General features: G+C 47.1%; 1 protein-coding gene across 2 annotated transcripts in view; it reads left to right on the top strand.

The window, feature by feature from the left end:
• Positions 1-22,416, top strand: part of RANBP3 (RAN binding protein 3) — a 145,632-nt gene that overhangs the window by 57,147 nt on the left and 66,069 nt on the right. For both annotated transcript variants that reach the window (XM_074977951.1, XM_074977952.1), the window contains one exon: positions 5,683-5,754. In XM_074977951.1, coding sequence (XP_074834052.1) covers positions 5,683-5,754 — 72 coding nt within the window. The remainder of the gene's footprint in view (positions 1-5,682; positions 5,755-22,416) is intronic.

The raw sequence follows: 22,416 nt of genomic DNA, 5'->3' as shown, positions 1-22,416 counted from the left end.
AAGCAGCAGTGGGGAAAAATGAGGTATGAAGGCAGGTGGAATAACTTTTTGCAGTGCGTCTTGGGGATGGAGTGACAGACTGTTCTTACTGTCCTAAACCTCCCTCCCCTGCATTCGGGGACCACGACAAGGTGGGGTGGGCGACCTGGATTCCAGGGAGTTTGCTCAGTAGGGAGTGGAACCTGTAAATTGAATGCTGCATAGGGAGTCCCTCTACAGCTTCAGCATGGAGTGTAGGATTTCAGTTTGGTCTGTCCCAGCCGTGATGAGCTGTTGCATGTCCTCTTCAAGTGTGCAGATTGCTCTCTCCTGAACTGCAGGGCAGTCTGCCGCCACTGTGTCGTGTTCCTCTTTGCCTGGCAGTGGATGCTGTTTCAGCCCACTCCAGGTGCTGCAGGATAAGGTCCTGCTTGGACCTTTTGCGCTTGCTTGCCCTGTCTCCTGTGCTGAGTATGCCTGCTGGAAAGGGAAGCTCAGAACTGTGATACAGTTCACACAGAGCACTTACTCATAGAATGAATGTCTCTGTGTTTAGAATCAGTGAAACTTGCTTTTTGCAAGGCCACTTTTGGCTTCTTAAGGCTGACAAGGAATCAAATTTTGCATTGCACAAGCCGTCATTTATCTAGCCCATTTAATTGTGGGCACGGTAAGCTATTGTCATCTTAACTAAGCGCAGTGGGAGGGGGAGTGCAAAGCAGGGGAAGCTGGCTGGTATCTGGGAGTGGGTGAAAAATTTTTTTGGCTGTTCCCTGGAGCAGTCTTCCACGAGGAAAACCTGCCTATCCTGAGCATGCTGGTGTCCGGGAGCAGGGTCTGCAGAGCCCGGCAGCTGCATGGTAAAGGGGAAGGGTTTGATTCCAGCCGCATAGATGGCTGGGTGGGGAGGGATCCCTGCAAAGTGCAAAGAGGTGCAGGGAAAAGTTTTTTCCCTCCCTGTGGTGTAGTAAAAACGTTTCTCGGTGGCTCCCAATCAAGCCAGCAGCATGGTAGGAGGGATGAAGCCCTGGAGAGCCTGCCAGCTGTGTAGAGGGGGGAAGGTGGAGCACCCGCTGGCCAGTCACATGGTGTGGCAATGTAGGCTGGGGAAATGGCATTTGGACCATACATAGAAGTCAAAAGGTCAAATTTTCTGCTCTGTGCCTCAAAAGCTTGCTGATCCTGGTATAGTTGATAGCAGCCTCTTTCTCATCCCATACCCACCCAGCCTCTTGCTAGCCCAATGGGGTTAGAGCTGTCCTGGTCCCCAGCTCTGGTTTATTGCTGCCCCCCCGTGGTCATTTTGCTGTATAACTCTTCCTCCTGCCAGAGTCTTCTCTTTTAGGTTTATGAGAAACAGGAATTCCAGGCACATCCCGTTGTCCTGGTACAATTAAATTCTATTATAAGAGTCAGCTCCATTCCAAATTTGGTGGTCCTGGCTCTTTGCATTTGGCCTCTAGAATGGCCTGATGATCCCAGCAGGTGAACTATACCCCATGCTGCAGAGGAAGGTGAAATCCTCCAAAATCCATGAAATCAGAAACCTGGCTATCAATATGGCCCCAAGGAAAGTGTGGTACCTGAAAGCTCTGATTTATCCTATCTGTATCTGCTCTCCAGCAGTGTTCCATCTAATTTTTTGTCCATATATGGAATGAATTTTGTTTATATGCATTAATAAGGAGATAATGTGACCTCCATTTTGGTGCACATCACCAAATTCTTTCTGTGGTGGGGCTGAGGGGTTTGGAGTGTGAGAGGGGGCTCAGCATATGGAGGTGCAGGCTCTGGGATGGGACTAGAGACAAGGGGCTTGGAGTGTAGGAGAAGCCTCAAAGGTGGGGCAGAGGGTTGGAGTGCTGGGGTGAAGGCTATTGCTGGGAGGGTGGAATCTGGGATGGGGATGAGGGAGTTTGGGTACAGGCTCCTCTGAGAGTAAAAGCTCCAGAGCAGCTCTGGGCCAGATGAGAGAGACCTCATCCTTGGCTGCGGCTGCTGCATGCACAGCAGCCCTGAGCTCTTGTGCGGGGCTTATGAGCAGAGCCACACAATTTAGAGAACTTAGTTCTCCAGTTCTGGGCAGTCTCAAGTGTTTCAGAGAAGTGTGTGTGTGTGTGTGGTGGCAGGAGACAGAAGAGGTATTTTGATTTGATCAAATTTGAGTGCCTATGGAGGTTCAATCTCTAATGTGCTCTGTCAGCACTTCGCTGCTCATGCTCTCCATTAAATGGAAGTGCATTTGAGAACGGGAGTTTGGCTCTAGACCCAGCCTCGCTGGCATGAGGCACAGTAGTCTCTAGGGCACATAGAGCATCAGTTCAGAAGGAGTCACCACTGGCCTGTCCTCCAACATGAAGAATGTGTGTGTTTGCTCTTCTTAGGTGATTCACCCAGGGTGGCTAGCAATGAATAGACACTGCTTGGAGGAATTGCCCTTTTGAATGTCACTTATTTAGAATCCTACTAATCTCCCCCACTCCTGGGTTAATCAGGGAGAACGTATGCCCCCATCAGACATTTGGCATTTAGGATTTCTTATTTACATGGTGGTGGTTCTAACCTGACCCTTAAAGTTGCTGTTTAAAGTAAGGACTGTCAGTGTTCCCTCTAATTTTTTCCCATTCCTGAATGGAATGAATTTTGTTATGTGCACCAATATTGGTGCACATAGGTCATATGGCAGGGTGTGTCAAGGGGTATGTAGTGTGAGATGGGGCTCACGCGTGGGGCGAAGGGTTGGGGTGCAAGGCTGTGAGGCCTCTGGATGTGAGGGTGTGGGCTCTGGGATGGGGCTGTGGATGAACAATTTATGGCTGGGACAGAGGGTTGGGGTGTAACGGCATAAGGGCTCTTGCTGGGGGTACAGGCTTTTGGAAGGGACCTAGTCTGGGTGGGATTTGGGATGAAGGATGGTACTCCAGTGATACTGCAAGGAGATTGCCCCCTGTGGAGACGAATCAAGAGGGATCTTCTGCTGGAATTTCTGTTCAGACAAATTTAATCTTACCTAAACTTTTCTCTTTCCCACCACTGTTTGTTGTTCTAGGTTATTCTGATATTTTATAAATGTTTCACTTTTCACACTTGTGCTCACAGAGTAAATTGATAGGTCTGGTTATTACAACACTACCCATAGAAACAGTTGCTCAAATGAGAAGGAGAGGTTACTTACATTTATGGCCATTAGAGTTCTTTCAGATGTTTTCTCCTGAGTGTTCCACTACCTACCCCTCTTTCCCCTATACTTCAGAGTCCATGCCTCTACCTGTATTTCATGGATGAGAAGAAAGTGGAGTGGTAGCTGTTTCATCCTTCCCTATGCACCCTCAGATCAGAGCATAAGTATGTATAGAATGCAACAGATGAAGACCAAAAATCTCTGAAAAATGCATGAATGGAGTACCCAGAAATACAGAACATTTCTAAGAACTCCAGTTATTGTATAAGTAATCTCTCCTTTTATAGAGGTTTAATTGTAACACTGCATGGTATAAGCCGTTGTGTGTGGTACGTGGGGCCCTCCTGGTCATAGGTCCCACTTGTTGCCCCATCCATGGTAGAGAATCTTTTGGACATGATCAAGTCTATGCTGTGATTTAGTGTGAGTTCTTTCAGCCACCTCAGCTTGCCCTCAGTTTCTAGGATTGATTCTTTGTCAGACTATCAGTACAGTGGCGATTTGCTCTTCATTTGAAAGGATTCATTTTCTTCTACCATCTGGTATTTTTATTTTTTTCAGGATGTTCTAGATTTGAGAAGCCTGTTGCTGAAATGTCTTATGGGAGTAATCTTAGCAATGGCTTTGCAACTGGTATATCTAGATGCACTTTTTACATAGATGTAGTTAAGAGATCTCTTGAGCTACCAACTTGCCACTGCTTTGTCTAGATTAAAATAGAAGGTATGAGTATAAAGGATGTTTGCTACAATGTGCTAACAATTTTGAAAAGCAGTATAGATAAGCCATACAGCATGTAACACACATAATCTGATAGTTAAAACCGAAAAAGAGCCTAAGCTCCATTTGACCAGTTTAACACATTATTCCATGCCTTGTCTGTACTAGAGTTTTCAGAAGTGTTGGTTCAAACATGTTAGAATATTAAACATGCCTTCCAATCCTAATCCAGGTAGAATCCAACTGAGAAAATCCTGTATGTGGTGTCTCCATGCCAGCCTTGGCATTTTCTAACTTTTGAGTGCTTGACTTACAATATCTTTTACAGTTAGAAATTCACATGTTCATGTATTCATAGCTTTTAAGGCTGGAAGTGATTTGTTGCGATCGATCAGCTTTTGCCCCCCCCCCCCCCCCCGAACTTCTGTTAAGTATTTTTTGTTTAAACTAACAGCATATCTTTCAGAAAAAACTTCCAGTCTTGACTTAAAAATTCAGTGATGGAGACTCTACCATTCCCCCTCTTGGTAAATTGTTCTAGCTGTTAAACAACCTCATTGTTAAATGTACACTTTGTTTCCAGTCTGAATTTGCATAGCTTTCACCTCCTGCCATTGGCTCTTGTTAGACCTTTCTTTGCTAATCCATTATCAAATATTTGTTCCCCGTGTCGGCACTTGTAGATTGTAATCAGGTCTCCTCTTAGCAAATTCTCTTTGTTAAGCCAAATAGATTGAGCTCCTGGAGTCTATGACTGGAATGTGTATTTTCAATCTAGTAATCATTCTCGTGGCTCTTCTCTGAACCCTCTCCAATTTATCGGCATCCTTCTTAAATTGTGGACACCAGAACTGGATATGGTATTCCAGTAGCAGTGGCACTAGAGCAAATACAGAGGTAAAATAACCTCTCTACTTCTGCTTGAGATTCCCATTTATGCATCCAAGGATTGCATTAGCTGTTTTGGCCACAGTGTTGGACTGGGAGCTCCTGTTCAGTTGATTATCTACCATGACCCCCAAATCTTTTTCAGAGTCACTGCTTCCCAGGATTGAGGCCCTCATCTTGTGAGTATGGTCTACATTCTTTGTTCCTTGGTGTATACATTGAAATTTAGCTGTATTAAAACACATAGATTGCTTGCGCCTGGTAGACAAAGTGATCCAGATCATTCTGAATCAGTTCCTTTCCTCTGCATTATTTACCATTCACCAAATCTTTGTGTCATCTGCAAACTGTATCTGTGATGGTTTTGTATTTTTCTTTCAGGTCATTGATAAAAATGTTAAAAAGTGTAGGGTCAAGAACCGATCATTGCAAGAGGCCACTAGAAACACACCCTCTTAAGTCAGTTTCTCATTCTGTTTTAATATGTGCCCTTTTAGTTTTATGTCATTCTAGTTTTTGATCAAAATGTCATGCAGTATAAACTCATACCTTTTATAGAATTCTAACTATATGTGTGTGTGTGTGTGTGTGTGTGTGTGTGTGTGTGTGTGTGTATGTATGTGTGTATATATATATAATATATATATATATATATATAAAATCAACACTATTACATTTATCAACCAAATCTTTAATAGTACAAAAATATTTTTAAGATCTGTTTTCCATTAAATTTACATTGATTGACATTAATTATGTGTTATCCTGGTTTATATTTTTGATTCCCATATCAGCTGACCCATTATTATATTGAAGGGAGGGACTTAACAATGAGGGAAACTCTCGTGTGTGTGTGTGTGTGTGTGTGTGTGTGTGTTTTTTTTTCTTAGTGATTTTTTTTTTCTTAACTACAGTAACAAAGAACAATGTCTTCATGCCATCAAGCTTTTGTGAACCATCAGCAGGAAATTCTGACTCAGAACCAGGTGAGCTTCCTAATCTCTTTGCCTTTTTCAGCAGGCTATTATGGTTTGTGCTCATGATTCAAAGCAGGCTAAAAAACCATTTTGAAATTAATCCCTTATCTGAAAAAATAAAGCTTATCTCCACTGATGAGCAGATTTGTTCTCTCCATTCATTATAGGCAGCTTGTTTTTTGGGCCTTGAAGCCTGCAGATACAATCTGGTTGCTTGTTTACAGTTTCCAGCTTTCAGTCTATCTGAACTTCAGGTGAAACTTTAATGTAGTTTCTCAGTACTTCGTTGTTTTGTACAATGGAAGGTGGAATGTTACTGGTTTTGTAACTTCGCTAGCATAATTGCTTGTTGTCATGTCAAGTGCATATATTTACGAATAGAATGTCATCTGCAAATCAGATGAAAAGAGACTTTAATTTAGCCATATCATATGACTTTTAAAAATGTCTTTAGAAGTTGCTTTTAGTTTCACTTCTTTGCTAACAGTGTTATCCTAACCCCAGTTCTTTCCTCAATGGGACTTTGTGCACTCCGGCAGTAACTTACAGCATGTGTTCTCTTCAACACTTCCCCACCTGCAGAGAGGAAGCATGTACATATGCGCTCAAAGAGTCTTTGTGGTCCAGCACCATTCCAAATCACTCCTAATAAGCATTTTCAAACACAACATTAAGATAGAGTTAAGCTTGTGGTTACAGGTCAACAATTTTGTCTAAAAATTGCATTTATTCCTAAACTAAGACCTATAAATTCAGGAAATTTAGTTGATGTTATACTTGCAAGAAAACATTTTAAGCAGGGGTGGGATGAGGAATAGGCATGAGGTGCTAAATTTCTTAAAGAGAATTTTTTTTTTAAAATGAGAAATTTTGTTTAATCAACAAGTTTACTCGCTAATGCTTAGTAAACATATTCTTTATTCACGGTAGGTTGTGTAGAAGATCAGTGCAGTAAAACTGCAGGTTACGTGGGGGTTGCCTTCTTGCAACCCCCACATAACTCAAATTTTCATGCAAGTCGGGGTGGGGTGTCGGGAACCAAGCTGCCGCTTGGTTCCCAGCTCCCTGCCACTTGTGGGACCTGCAATACTGAACAGCCCGCCAGGGCTGGTCAGTTTCCTGGCGGCTTCTTCCTGCATTCCCCCAGCCACACAGCTGTCAGCCTGACAGCCATGCTGCTGGGGAGCGGCTGGAGGAAGAGGCTCTTAGCCTCAGTAGGTGCCCACAGCTGCAAGCAGCTATGCAGGCTGACAGCTGCAGAGCAGATTCAAGTTCTGCTTAACTCGTGTTTTGAAGCGAATTCTGCGCAACCTGAAGCCATGTATTTTGGGAGTTTACTGCATGTGTTTCACTCATAACAGAGAACTTAAATCCTGTTTTAAGTGCAAAACTGAATTTTAATGAAAGAGCCCTCATCACCTTCTGGATCTGCCTGTGATAACAGGCAGAATTAAACTCTTGGGCAATGTTTACACTAAGCATCTGTCAACAGAAGTGTCTGTCAGAAGGGATTTCCTGACAAAACTGTCGACAAATTGCATCGATGCCTAAAAGTGGATCAAAAAAGTGGTCTACTCTGTCTGCAGAAAGTGGTGACATGCTCCAGCCACTTTTGTTTCCAGAACCGGCCCGTGACACCCTGGAGGGATAGGGTCGCATGGATGGCAAGCCCTTCTAGGACCTCCAGCCAGGCAGGCATTTAAAGGATGCCCCCACACTCCTCCCGACCCATGTTCCCTGCCCAGGCAGCCTTATCCACTCCATGCCCTGGCTCATGAGGCCCTACACCAGGCACCTGGACCCCACCCTGAAACAGTTCGACATCTGCCTTCGGGTGCCTGAAGGCAAGATTCCGTTGCCTCCTGACACAGCTGGATGTGGGGGAGCAGAATGTCCCCCACATTGTGGTTGCCTGCTGTGCCCTCCACAATCCTGTGGAGGGAAAGGAGAAGGCCTTTCTCCTGGGGTGGGGAGTGGATGGTAGAAGTGCCTATAAGTAGCCTGTCACAGCTTTGGCCTGCCAGGCATGCAGGAAAAAGGGTATATGTATCAGGGAGGCCCTACAGGAGATCTTTGCCTGCGGTCCCCAATGACCTTACTTGCAGCCCTACTCTGTCTCTGTCATCATCTTTCCCTTCTACCCCGCCAACCCTCCCAACCCCTCCCCAATAAAGAGGGATGTGGGGGGTGGTGTGAACAGAACTCGAGCAGCACTGGGTGTGGGTTCCCCTCCCACTGTGGGTTCAGGGTCCCCATCGTGGCTGGGATAGAGCCAGGAGCACAGGGAGGTGTGGGCAGGGCTGGGGCAGGGTTTTTCTTGGCGGGGGAGCAGGGGATCTTGGGGAGCTTGTGTTGCCATTCTTGGTCCTCCCACAGCCACTGCTCCAGCAGGTTGTTTTGTTGCTGGAGGGTGGCTGTGTATGCCCACAGGGTGTCATCATCCACTTGGCAATAGCCCTTCGGACCACGGGCCCATCCTGGTGGTGATGAGAGAGTCCCAGGAGTGCATGCCTGTGCCCCCTTGCCACACTGAGATCCTGTGGTGTCTCAGGGCCGGGCTGACTGCTCCCCTGCTTTCCATCCCTCCCCCAGCCCCCATGGGCTAGCAGCCTGGGGGTGTTCAGTCACAGAGGAATCCTGGCATGAGTGGCGGATGAGCCGGGTGCAGCCTGGCCATACATGTCCCCCTGCCCCCATGCATGCAGCTTACAGTGCTGTCCGAAGGGGTGGGTGCTGTATGTCTTGCGGCCATGCCTGCTCTCCATGGTGGTGTCTGGGGTCAGGTCGTCACCTGTGGAACTGGTCTGCTCCCAGCTGTGGCGGGGGTAGGTGGTGCCCCAAGTCCTGGGTCTTGTGTGGCTCCCTATGGCACTGGCAGCAGGCTGGTGCCCATGCCCAGGGGCTGCCTGCTTTCTTTGGGTGGAACACGCTGCCGTGCACATGCTGGTCCTGCAGCGGGGGTTCCCACCTGAGCTGGCTTGATGAGGCTCGCAGCACACCCCATCTGTGGCCTCAGCCTTCCCCACACCCCACTGGCTGTACACCCATGGGGTACTCACCAGATGGTCCCCTGAAGAGGTCTGGAGGTGCCCTTGATGATGCCTATTCGAGGGGCCCAAGTTCAGGGTGATGGTGATGATCCCCTGGCTGGACACAGAGTCCGAGGGTGGCTTTGGCTGGGGCTTCAGCAAGGCTCCCGGCTGCTCCGGCTCCAGCTGCATTGATGAGGGGCTCCTCAACTGTGTTGATGGCCTCTTGGCTGGGGGGTGCCATCCTCACTCCCCAGGAGTTGGTGTAGCTTGGTGTAACAGGAACAGGTGGCCATCCTTGCCCTGATCTCCACTGCACGTGCTGGGCCCACACTTAGCTCTGGCAGAGCTACTTCACTTCGACCTGCACCCACTTCAGGGTGTGGGTGGGGTGGCCATGCTCTCCCAGGGCTGTGGCAAGGTGGGTGTACCCCAGGGCATTCTGGTGCTTGGCCATGGTATCGTGGAATATGTCCGTCTCATGCCAGAGGTCCAGCAGGTTCCAGAGCTCTGGCCCAGATCAGGAAGGGGACCCCTCCGTTGACTCCCAGTGGTGGGTCCTGGTAACCCTCAAAGCGTCTCTCGAAGGGCCAGGGAGGTCTCGGGCAGGCTCTGTCATTTTTCTGTGTCCAGGGAGTGGCTGTGAGGGTATGGAGCTAACAGCATGGTGGGTCTGCTGCTCACACACTCAGCTTCCTGCCATGGGGTTTCTGGGGCTCCCTGTGTCTTTAAAAGTGGCCAGAGGCAGAGACCATAGAGCTCTGATTGCAGTGGAGAGGACATGTCCTGGGTTCAGCTGGCTGGCACCATGGAGGACCCCTCTGTTGACATAAGGGCTCCCTGGTGCGTCTATGTGGCTTTTTTTGTGGACAGAAACTGTCACCAAAGTTGCTCTTCATCCTTGAGAAGCAGAACACTGATGGTGGAAGTGCCGAGTCTCATCAACAGTCTGACAAAACACATTTTACGTGTAGATGTTCTGCAGGTTTTGTCAACAAAAGCCTCTTGTGTAGACGTAACCTTTAACACTGGTACCCAACACGGAAGCACTGGGCAACTTCTACAACCTTTGTAATACCCACAACTTCCTTAGCCTTGTTGCTACATTACTGTTTGTTATTTTTTTTCTTCCCATTTGTTGTTCACAGTTTGCAGAATGGTGAAGTACAAAGTCACAACAAATAGATCATTGTACACATCTAGGCTGGCTTACCCCCAACCAGCTTTTTGCACTTCTCAGAACACATGCATTTTTATAGTCCTCCATTTGAGAAGAACTAGCTCTTCTTTCAAGTAATCTATTAAAAATTATCTTTGTGACCAGCAAAGGTTCGTACAAACTCTGTAGTCTGGCAGTGTGGTTCTGAAATCAAAGCATGTGGAGTTGTCTAGTGGGAGCTTTATGCACTGTGCTGCAAATGTAAATGAAACTGCAGCTGATGCCTCACCACCAGATGTTCCTACTGCTGACTAGCAGCAGATTGCTTATGGGACATCACTGGGTGAATAGCTTCTTGTTCCTGTCCCATTACTTGTTTGAGCGGTGAGTTATGAGATCTGTTGCTGCCTAGAGCTCTAAGGCCAAGTACCTACCCCTTTGCTTGGCTTCCGCTCCTTGTGCATGGCTCTTGCTACCATGCCACTCCATTAGTTTCTATGTCCTCGTCCTGGCTCCTGTTTCTGAATCCTTCTTTGACCCCTTATTCCAATTCTGCTGTGATTCTTGGAATGGTTCTAAAGCTGACCCTTGCTTTGGCTTTGAACTCTGATTCTGGCTTTGACTTTGGCCTGATTCCACCCTTGGTTCTGCCCACTAAGTCAGAACACTAGAACTGGAAGGGACCTTGTGAGGTCATTAAGTCCAGTCCCCTGCCCTCATGGCAGGACCAAGCACCATCTAGACCAGGGGTGTCCAACAGGGGGCCTGCGGGCCAGAATCTGGCCTGCGAAGCCTTTTCATCTGGCCTGTAGGGCCAGCTGCCTCAGAGCCCCAGCTGCTGGGGCATGGAGCCACCACTGATCCCTGGGGTCAGAGCCCCAGCTGGGGTGTGGGGCCAGCAGCAGAGTGCTTTGGGGCTTTGAGGGGAGTTAAACCTGGGGGTGGGCAGGGGACAGTTTGCAGGTGGGGGGGTGGGACTTAGGCTGGGGACAGTTTGGCGCTGGGGGCTGGCAGTGGGGGGTGGTAGTTTGGGGCTGTTGAGGGGTCTAAGTGTGGGAGGGGCAGTTTGGTGCTGTGAGGGATTGAAGCCTTGGGAATGTAGTTTGGGGCTATTTTGTGTTGGGTCCCCGGAACATGGAAAAAATTGCTGTGTGGCCCTGGGTGAAGAAAGGTTGGACACTCCTGATCTAGACCAGGCCTGATGGATGTCTGTCTGTCCTGCTCTTAAATATCTCCTGTGATAGAGATTCCACAACTTCCCTAGGCAATTTATTCCAGTGTTTAACCACCCTCACAGTTAGAAAGTTTTCCCTCATGGCCAACCTAAACCTCCCTTTGTGCGGTTTAAGCCCATTGCTCCTTGTCCTATCCTCGGAGGCTAAGAAGGAAAATTTTTCACCCCTCTCCTTTTTACACTCCTTTACGTATTTGTAAACTGCTATTACATCCCCTCTGACTTTTCTTTTCTAAACTAAACAAGCCCAATTCTTTCAGTCTTCCTTCATAGCTCATATTCCCTTGTCCTTTAATCATTCTTGTTGTTCTTCTCTGGACCTTCTCCAGTTTCTCCACATCGCTCTTGAAATGTGGTGCCCAGAACTGGACACACTATTCCAGCTGAGGACTAATCATCGCTGAGTAGAGCAGAAGTATGACTTCCTGTGTCTTGCTCCCAACACACTCATTAATACATCCCAGAATCCTGTTGCTTTTTTTTTTGCACATCACACTGTTGACTCATATTACACTTGTGGTGCCTTGACCCCCAGATTCCTTTCTGTAGTACTCCTTGCTAGACAGTCGCTTCCCATTCTGTGTGTGAGAAACTGATTAGTCCTTCCTAAATGGAGTACTTTTGCATATGTCTTTGTTAAACTTCTTCCTATTTCACCTCAGACCATTTTTCTAGTTTGTCCAGTTCATTTAGAATTGTGACTCGATCCTCCACAGCAGTTGCAACCCCTCCCAGCTTGGTGGTATCTGCAGATTTACTAAGCATACTCTCTATGCCAATACCTAAATAGTTGAAGATATTGAACAGAACCCAGTCCCAAAACAGACCCCTGCAGAACCCCGCTTGTTACACCCTTCCAGCGTAATTGTGAACCCTTAATAACTACCCTCAAGAATGGTTATCCAGCCAGTTATGCACCCACCTTATAGTAACCACATCTAAATTGTATTTGCCCAGCTTATTGATGATAACATCATGCAAAATCATGTCAGATGCCTTACTAAAGTCTAATTATATCACATCTACCACTTCTCCCTTATCCAGAAGACTTGTATCCTATCAGAGAAAGGTATCAGATTGCTTTGGCATTATTTGTTCTTTACAAATCCATGATGGCTGTTACCAATCTCCTAATTTTATTCCTGATATTTGCAGATGAATTCCTTAGTTCCTTGGTCCATTATCTTTCCTGGCACAGAAGTTAAACTGACTAGTCTGTGATTCCCCTTTTTATAGGTGGACACTGTATTTGTCCTTTTTCCTATCTTTTGGAGTCTCTCCAGACTTCCAGGACTTTTCAAAGATGATAGCTAAAGGCTCAGATACCTCCCCTGTCAGCTCCTTGAGGAGTATTCTAGGATGCATTTAATCAGGCCCTGATGAGTAGCAGACATCTAACTTTTCTAGGTGATTTTAAACTTTTCTGTTTTTTTTATTTTAACTTCTAAACCTATCCCCTTCTCACTAGCATTCACTATTAGGCCTTCCTTAATCTGACTTGTTGGTGAAGACTGAAACAAAAGTCACTAAGAACCTCTGCCATTTCCAATTTTCTGACACTGTTTTTCTCACCACACTGAACAGTGGGCCTACCCTATCCTTGGTCTTCCTCTTGCTTTTTAATATATTTTATAGACTGTCTTCTGGTTACTCTTTATGTCTCAAGCTAGTACGAATCGACTTTGTGTCTTTGCCTTTCTAATCTTGCCCCTGCGTATATGTATTGTTTACTTATATTCATCCTTTGTAATTTTGTCCTAGCTGACACTTTTTATGAGACTACATTTTGGGTTTGAGATTGTGCAAGTTCTCCTGGTTAAGCGAAGGCAGCCTTTTGCCATATTTCCTACACAGTGGAATAGCTTGGTTTTGAGCCCTTAATAATGTTCCTTTGAAAAATTGCCAACTCACTTCAGTTGTTTTCCCTCTTAGTCTTGCTTCCTATGGGACCTCAGCTGCAATTTCTCCGAGCTTACCAAAATCTGCCATTCTGAAATCCATTGTCTATTTTGCTGTTCTTCCGTCTCCTGCTCCTTGGAATCACGAACTCTGTGATATCATGGTCACTTTCTCCCACGCTGGCTTCCACTTTCAAATTCTCAGCCATTTCCTCTCTATTTGTTAAAATCAAATATAGAACAGCTTCTCCCCTAGCCGCTTTTTCCACCTTCTGAAATTTAAAAAAAAACTTCAATACAGTCCAAGAACTTATTGGATGATCTCTGTTCGTTTCCCAGTATACGTCTGGATAGTTAGTCCTCCTGTGCTTTGGATGATTGTTAGTTGCTTAGAAAAAGCCTCATTCACCTCTTTTACATGGTCTGTAGTCCAAGCTCCAAGGCATCCTTCAGTCTGCATAGACTGTGGATCGCGCCCTCTGTAACTCCATTTAAGATCGTCATTTGCAGCGTTGACTGTGGAGGCCCACACGAGAGTGACAATCCTTGCTACATCTGCTGCATATGTAGTGAGTGTCTGGCATGTCCTGTCTGTCCTTTCTACGGGCTTGCTTCTCCTCTGCCAGCTGTCTCATCTTCATCTCGCCCTTCTGAAGGCCTTTGTGTAGTTCCTGCTTCCAGCTGCTGCGGTCGTCTGCCAGCTCTTCCCAGTTATCTGGGTCAATGTCTACCTCCTTGAGGTGCCTCTTACAGACATCTTTGTAGTGCAGCTGGGGGCGTCTGGGAGGTCTTTTGCCAGAAGCTAGCTCACTGTACAGGATGTCTTTTGGAATCCTTCCATCATTCATCCTGTGGACGTGGCCAAGCCAGCAGAGCTGCCGCTGCCTGAGGTGAGTATGCATGGTTGGAATTCCAGCTTGCTCAAGGATGGCGTTGTTGGGCACTCTGTCCTTCCATGATATTCCAAGAATGTGCCTGAGGCAGCGCAAGTGAAAGACATTCAGATTCTTTTCCTGGCGGGCGTACAAGGTCCAAGACTCGCTGCTGTAGAAGGGGGTGCTGAGGATGCAGGCTCTGTAGACTTGCATTTTGGTGTGAGTGTACAGCTTCTTGTTGTTCCACACTCTCTTGCTAAGTCTGAAGAGAGCTGTGGCTGCTTTTCCAATCCTCCTGTTTGGCTCAGTCTCCAGTGACAGGGTGTCGGTGATGGTGGACCCAAGGTAAGTAAACTCATGGATGACCTCTAGCGTGTAATTGTCAGTGCTGATTGATGGAGGTTCAGTAATGTCCTGACCAAGTACGTTTGTCTTCTCTAGGCTGATGGAAAGCCCAAAGTCCTTGCATGCTTTGGAGAACTGATCCAGCAGTTTTTGAAGCTGGCCCTCTGTGTGTCTCACTACAGCAGTGTTGTCTGTGAACAGCGTGTCTCTAATGAGCACTTCCTGCACCTTCGACTTAGCCTTCAGCCTTGCAAGATTAAACAGTTTCCCATCAGATTTTGTGTGCAAAAAGATGCCCTCTGTTGAGGATCCAAAGGCATGCTTCAGGAGGAGTGCGAAGAAGGTCCTGAACAGTGTTGGAGCAAGGACGCATCTTTGTTTGATGCCACTCCTGATGCTAAAGGCATCTGATGATGTGCCATCATATTGGATAGTTCCTCTCATGTCTTTGTGGAAAGACTGGATCATCTTGAGTAGCAGTGGTGGACAGCCTATGTTGTGAAACAGTTTAAACAGTCCATCCCTACTGACCGAGTCGAAAGCCTTGGTCAGGTCAACGAAGGCAACATAGAGTGGCTTCCTCTGCTCTCTGCATTTCTCCTGCAGCTGCCTCAGGGAGAAGATCATGTCAATGGTAGATCTCTCGGCGCGGAATCCACACTGGGATTCAGGATACACCCTCTCAGCGAGCTTCTGGAGTCTGCCGAGGATGACATGAGCAAACAATTGACTGTGATACTTAGGAGGAAGATTCCACGGTAAATATTGTGGTCACTTCTGTCTCCTTTGTTCTTATACAAGGTTACAATATTGGCGTCCCACATATCCTGTGGAACTTCTCCCTCTCTCAAGCACAGACACAGCAGCTCATGTAGGGGTTCCAGGAGTGTGTCCAAGGCACACTTGATTACCTCTGGTGGTATACCATCCTGGCCTGGGGCCTTTCCTACTGCAGTGCTGTCAATAGCTTTCTTCAGTTCGACCACAGTTGGTTCCTGGTCCATCTCGTCCATGACTGACAGGAGCTCAACGGCATTGAGGCTGTATCAACCGCAATGTTCTCGCATGAGTACAGCTCGGAGTAGTGCTCGACCCATCGCTCCATCTGTTTGGCTTTGTCAGCGATGACTTCACCAGATTTGGATTTCAGAGGTGCCGTCTTGTTCTGGATGGGTCCCATTGCCTTCTTTATGCCCTCGTACATTTCCCCGAGATTACCAGAGTCAGCACGGATCTGGATACTGCTGCATAGCTTAAGCCAGTAGTTGTTGGCGCAGCGCCTGGATGTCTGTTACACTGTTTTTCTGGCTACTCTGAGTGCTTGCTGGGTACTCTGACGCGGTGAGCATTTGTACTCCAGAAGTGCAGCGCGCTTCTTTTCAATGACTGAAATCATCTCATCATCAGAGTTAGCTTCGAAGCAGTCATTTGTGTTTCCAGCTCTTCTTCCAAACACTGACAAGGCCGTATTGTAGATTGTGTCCATCAGATGCTGCCATCTGGATGTTGCATCAGCACCCCCAGGGCTGCTACGCAGATTCTCCTCAAGGGTGTCTCTCTGAACATTTCCGCTTTTTCTGAGTTTGCCGTCTTTCTGCCATCACTGCAGGGCCTTCCAGTTGGTTTAGAATGGTGCAGCTTCTTCAGTCTCAGCTTGAGCTTGGAACAGACTAGCGAATGATCTGTATTGCAGTCGACACTATGGTAGCTGCATGTCAAGAGGACGTTTTTGAGGCTGTCGCATCTGGTGATGTCCAAGTCTAATTGGTGCCAGTGTTTCGAGTGTGGTTGTCTCCATGACACTCTGTGCTGTGGCTTGGTTTGGAAAAATGTGTTTGTGATGCACAGATTGTGGTACGTGCAAAGTTTGGGGAGACACTGTACGGTGTCATTCAGTTTTCCCACACCAAAGTGAGGTAGGCAAGAGGGCCATGAGTCACAATCAGCTCCAACTCTTGCATTGAAGTCATCCAAAATGTACAGTTGTTCACGAGCAGGTGTTTGCACCATGGTGGCACTGAGCTCGTCATAGAACTTGTCCTTTGCTTCTGGTGTGGCGTTCAGGGTTGGAGCATAAGCGCTGATCAGGTGGACGGGACGGGCGCAGGTTTGAAGTTTGACCTGAAGGAGTCTTTCTGATCAGCCCGTGACTAGTTCCACCATTTGCAGAAGGGTGTTTCTGATGGCAAAGCCGACACTGTGCTCCCTGGGTTCCTCTTAGGCTTTGTCCTGCCAGAAAAAGGTGTAGCCCTTTTCCTTTAGGGATCCCGAAGCTGTAAGTCGCTTCTCCTGCAAAGTGGCGATGTCAGCTTGGAGCCTCTTCAGTTCCTCATTGATGACAGCGGTCTTTTGGGTGTCGCTGATGTCCTGAAGATCTTCAGTCGAACCGGTCAACATGGTCCGCACATTCCAACAAGCAAGCTTGAAACTTTTTGATGATTTCCTTTTCTTAATAATTTTCTTGTTGGTTTGTCTGGTTCTCATTTCAGTCACTTGTCAGGTTTGGGAACCTTAAGCCTCATGCACCCAGTGAGGCAAGTGAACTGTGGCGAGACAGTACCCTACTGGCTGGGGACTGCCTAGCTTAAGGCGGGCGGTGACTGTCCAATGAGATGCGATGATCTCTCCCACCATTGGCAGCAACCCTGGCGCTCATTCTCTACGCCAATCGAGCAAGAGCTTATAACCAGTATCTGTTGCCTCCCATGTTGGTTCAACGCTGTTAAGCGATGCTGGAGTACCTCTCCAGGCACGAGCCTGGGCAATTTTTATGGAGACCCTGGGCTGCCCAGACACCAGGCCCCCCCCTTGGCTTTGCTGATATAGTCCCAAAGGAAAGGATAACCTCTACATTTGGTACCAGCTCGGCTGCAGGAGTTGCCGGGACAGTGCCAGAAGTTGACACAGAACCGCCTTAGGACTCCCCTCCAGATTTTCTGTCAGGGTTTACTCCTTTAGCCTTACTGCTTCCCAGGATAACCCACAACGCAGTGGGGCATCTTGCTCCACCTTCACATGAGTTGTCGATTTGCAGCACCACACCTCCCGGTCCACCATTGAGACTGTGCATTAAAAGGGAGAAGGAGCAAGTCCCTCCATAAGGTCACTATAGCTGTGTCTACACGTGCACGCTACTTCGAAGTAGCGGCACTAACTTCGAAATAGCGCCCGTTGCGGCTACATGCGTCGGGCGCTATTTCGAAGTTAACTTCGACGTTAGGCGGCGAGACGTCGAAGTCGCTAACCTCGTGAGGGGATCGGAATAGCGCCCTACTTCGACGTTGCACGTCGAAGTAGGGACCGTGTAGACGATCCGCGTCCCGCAACGTCGAAATTGCTGGGTCCTCCATGGCGGCCATCAGCTGGGGGGTTGAGAGATGCTCTCTCTCCAGCCCCTGCGGGGCTCTATGGTCACCGTGGGCAGCAGCCCTTAGCCCAGGGCTTCTGGCTGCTTCTGCGGCAGCTGGGGATCCATGCTGCAGGCACAGGGTCTGCAACCAGTTGTCAGCTCTGTGTATCTTGTGTTGTTTAGTGCAACTGTGTCTGGGAGGGGCCCTTTAAGGGAGCGGCTTGCTGTTGAGTCCTCCCTGTGACCCTGTCTGCAGCTGTGCCTGGCACCCTTATTTCGATGTGTGCTACTTTGGCGTGTAGACGTACCCTTGCAGCGCCTATTTCGATGCGGTGCCGCGCAACGTCGAAGTTGAACATCGACGTTGCCAGCCCTGGAGGACGTGTAAACGTTATTCATCGAAATAGCCTATTTCGATGTTGGCTTCACGTGTAGACGTAGCCTATGTGAGACAGACCAGACCCCCCTCACTGTGTTTCGCCTGTGAGCTGACGCAGTTGCCCAGGGGATGGCATCGCTGTAATGCGCAACAGCTGCTAGGAGCCAACTGTGAGAGTTGAGTGGTGGGTGAGGACCAGTGCTTCCGTCCACCTGAAAAAGCGCAGCTGCTGGAGAGTCAAAGGTACTACCTCTACCCCAGACACCCCTCTATCCCCTCTGTAGTAGATCCCTAGCATAACATCACCCTTGTTTTTTTTCTCCTTTTAACCTAACCCAGACTCCCAAAGCTTCCATCTCCTACTTTCAAGTCAGACTGTTCTGTTACACACAGTGGCAGCTTGTTCAAATCTTCCTGGTTTCTTCCTTACTTTTCAACCCTTGCGCTTCGTATGGACTACTCCTGTGTGCTTGCTTCCCTGTTGCCCCAGAGGCCTGTGAGTCTGCAAGAGCAGTTCAGTGCTCTTTAGAATGAAAACCAGAAGCTGAGGGACCAAGTTCTACAGCTATAGATGAGAAATTGCTCCTTGCAGGAGCAAGCTACAGCAGTTGGAGTGGCTGTGGGTACCCATGTAGCTACTGTTAGGATACCAGCTTGCTTTACCAGCCCCAGAACCCATTTGCTGAAAATATGAGGATACCTACAATAAGTTTCATGAGTTCTTTACCTAGTGCAGAATGCCTTTTTATGCTCCAGCCCATGGAGTATGTCACAACTGAGTAAATTTGAGCTGGCTTACCAGGGTGGCCCTAGCATAGGCATCTTCCCTTCTATACTAGCATCCCTAGTGCTAACCAGTCAGCATTTATGTGTACAAGTGTTTGCTATTATTTTTCAGTGATCCTCACAAAGCCTTGCATAGCAGAGTCTGCTGTATGGAAGCGTTGGCAAACGCTCAGGTCAGCCCTTTTTTCTGTCACCCCAGTTCTGACATTTGGCCACCCTTATGCCTTCTCCCTCAGTTTGAGAACTATTGCATTATGCTGTCTTCCTCTCCTTATCTTACTTGGGATCGGTGTGTTTCCTTTATCAACTTCTAAGATTAGTTTTATGCTGTTACTTGAGAGCTCTAGGTGTTCCTGTAGCATCCTCTCAGTTATCGGCTATATGGTTAGTTGGTGTTAGCCAATACCTGGTGTACTGCTATTTTGCTAAGGTCAGGCCTACATTGGTTCATGCTATTAGTTATGCCTAGGGTTCTAGCAAGGTCTGCATCCATGTGGCATGTCAAAACCCCTTCTAGCCTGATGATAAGGAAAAGAATACCCTCCCCCCTACTCAGTCAGGGACTATAGCCTTCATACCATAAGGAAGAAACCCCCAACACTATTAAATCAGAAGTTTACTTCTACTGATTCCCCTGCATGTGCGGATCCTACAGGTCAAATAGGCCTTCCCCTTCCATAGCTCATATGGAGATATTGACCAGCAGACAAATAGTGCCTTATGTCGTGCATCATTTGTGCCCCTGGGGTCATTATAAGTAATATCATTGCTGGTACAGCTAACACCTGCACTCTAGGTAAAGTGGCATTAGCAGCATCTCTCTACAGCCCAAATCACCACCACCAGAAGTTACACCAGGGCTGGGCAAAATATGGCCCATGGGCCAGATCTGGCCCTGCAAGCGGTCAGATCCTGCCTATGAATGCAGCAGGGAGCCTCAGGGACTCTCTGTGTCTTCCCTGGCTGCTGCTCAGAAAAGCAGCTGTGGGGCCCTATTTGTTTTTCAGCAACTGTGAGCATGAGAGGAAGGAGGAAAAGGATCCCACACTGCTGCCTGCCCAGTCCTATTTGAAGGACAGGCACCAGGGGTAGCACTTTGCCCCTCAGATTCCTAGCTGTTCCGAAAGCACATGGCTTTTGGCATGACCCAGCAGGCAGAGAACCTGCCTGAGAATCAGTTGGGCTGCTGGCCAGGAGTCGCCCAGGTAAGTCTCCGGGCCAGAGCCTGCCTCTGATACCCCAGACCCTCTCTGCTCCCGACCCTCTCTGCTCCCAACCCTCTGCCTGCTGCTCCTGCATAACCCAAGCCCTCTGCCCCCCTCCTGTACCCATACCCCCTTCAAACCCTGTACCCCTGTTTCCTGTCCCTGGTGACAACAGTCTCCTTCACCTAAACTTCCTCCCAATTCCTTATTCCAAGCCTCACAAAAGTGGGTCTTTGTGCATGAAAGCTTATGCTCCAATATATCTGTTAGTCCGAGTAGCCATGTCAGTTTGTATCTGCAAAAACTTGGAGTCTTGTGGCACCTTTATAGACTTGCAAATATATTGGACAATCAGCTTTTGTGGGCAAAGATCCACTTCATCTGTAGGAGAACACTTCAAACTCCCTGGACTCTCATTAGCAGACTTAAAAGTAGCCATCCTGCAACAAAAACAGACTGCAAAGAGAAACTGCAGAGCTACAATTCATTTGCAAATTTGACACCATCATTTTAGGATTGAACAAAGACTGGGAATGGCTGGCTATCTACAAAAAGAATTTCTCCTCTCTTCACATTCACACCTCCACGTCAGCTGCTAGGAGTGGGCCACAACCTCTCTGACTGAATAGACCTCCTAACTCTAGCCTTCCTCTTGATTGGTACTCCCTTCCTTTCATGTGCCTGTATATTTATACCTACCTCTGGAATTTCCACTGCAATGCATCTGACAAAGTGGGTCTTTGCCCATGAAAGTTTATAATCCAATATATCTTAGTCTAATAAGGAGCCGTGGAACTTCTCCTTGTTTTTGACTAATTACTATAATTTTTCCAAAGCCACGTGTGGATAGAACTATGCTCAGATGTGCACAGGGCGTACATCCTTTTACATAGAAAAAATAGGTCAAAAGTCTGTTTCCATCACTGAACAAACAAAAGCAAGCCCTTTTCCAAACAATGATTATTCAAATTGATATCAGATGGTGTGAAACAGTATTATTTGCAGTATGAGTTGGAGTTAGTCCTGCTATGAATAGGAGATTGGACTAGATGACCTCCTGAAGTCACTTCTAACCCTAAACTTGTATGATCAACTTCTATGATTCCCCGTTGGGGAAATCTGTATGCATTGGCCTTCATAGCATTTCTTAATATTCCCATCACATAAATATGTAGGCCTGCCAGCTGTGCTTCACCCCAGACATTTATACAGCTTCGTGTGTTGCAATCATATGCATCTTCTGATACCCTTTTTTGTCATGTGATACTTTCATTTGCTTCAACTCAACTCCAGTGGTCCCTCCTTGCATCAGAGGACACGCTCTGAAGTGACCTAAAGAAGAGCATTCACAAGGACATCATTCAAAGGAAAAGAGAAAGTTATTCTCCTTGTGCAATAACAGAGGGCCTTCAAGATGTGTGTCTTAGTGAGTGCTCCACTATTCTCCTTTCTCTCTTCTGCTTGGGAGTTCTGTCACCAGACTCTGCAGTAGAGAAGGAAATAGAATCAGGTAAGTGTTGATCAAACAGCTCTCTTAAACCACCTGAAGTAACACAAGATGGACTACGCATGTGCAGTCCAAACAAACGCTGTTATCACCAATTTCTGGATACAAGCACAGTTGCGCATCAGTACCTAAAGTGGAGCAGTCGCAGAGACGTGCATGGCAAAGAACTTTTGTTATCGCACAAGGTGAGTAATTTTGAAGACAAAGTTATAAAGTGACTCTCTTTCCCTCTGAGATATCTGCTAACCTATTGTGTTTTGTTCCAGGTTAGCAGAGATGAGAGGTTTTCTGGGCATGTGTTCTCTAGAATTCTGATTCAATGTAAACATTGCCTTCCATCACACAGTGATAATAGCCTTCATAGTTTTGGAAATTTGTTAATTTTTGTGCTTGTAGTGCTCAGTGGAATACTTTGGTGGTGGTCATTTTCTAGTTCCATTTCTGAGTCCTTCAAAATGATCTTTTTCCTCATGTGGTAGTGTTTTAGCAAACTATTTCAGCAAATTGAATAGTAACAGAGAGGAAGCCGTGCTAGTCCATACACTATCAAAACAAAAAGCAGTCAAGTAGCACTTTAAAGACTAGCAAAATGGTTTATTAGGTGAGCTTTCGTGGGACAGACCCACTTCTTCAGACCATAGCCAGACTAGAACAGGCTCAATATTTCAGACACAGAGAACCAAAAACAGTAAGCAAGGAGGACAAATCAGAAAAAGATAATCAAGGTGAGCAAATCAGAGAGTGGAGGGGTGGGGGGGAAGGTCAAGAATTAGATTGAGCCAGGTATGCAGACGAGCCCCAATAGTGACTCAGAAAGTTCCCATCACGATTTAAACCATGTGTTAATGTGCCGAATTTGAATATAAAAGCCAGCTCAGCCGCTTCTCTTTCCAGAACGGTGCAAT

This window comes from Carettochelys insculpta, chromosome 27 (assembly GCF_033958435.1).
Source record: "Carettochelys insculpta isolate YL-2023 chromosome 27, ASM3395843v1, whole genome shotgun sequence".
NCBI lineage: Eukaryota > Metazoa > Chordata > Testudines > Carettochelyidae > Carettochelys > Carettochelys insculpta.
Note: the sequence above shows the minus strand (reverse complement) of the source record. Positions and strands in the feature narration are given on the sequence as shown.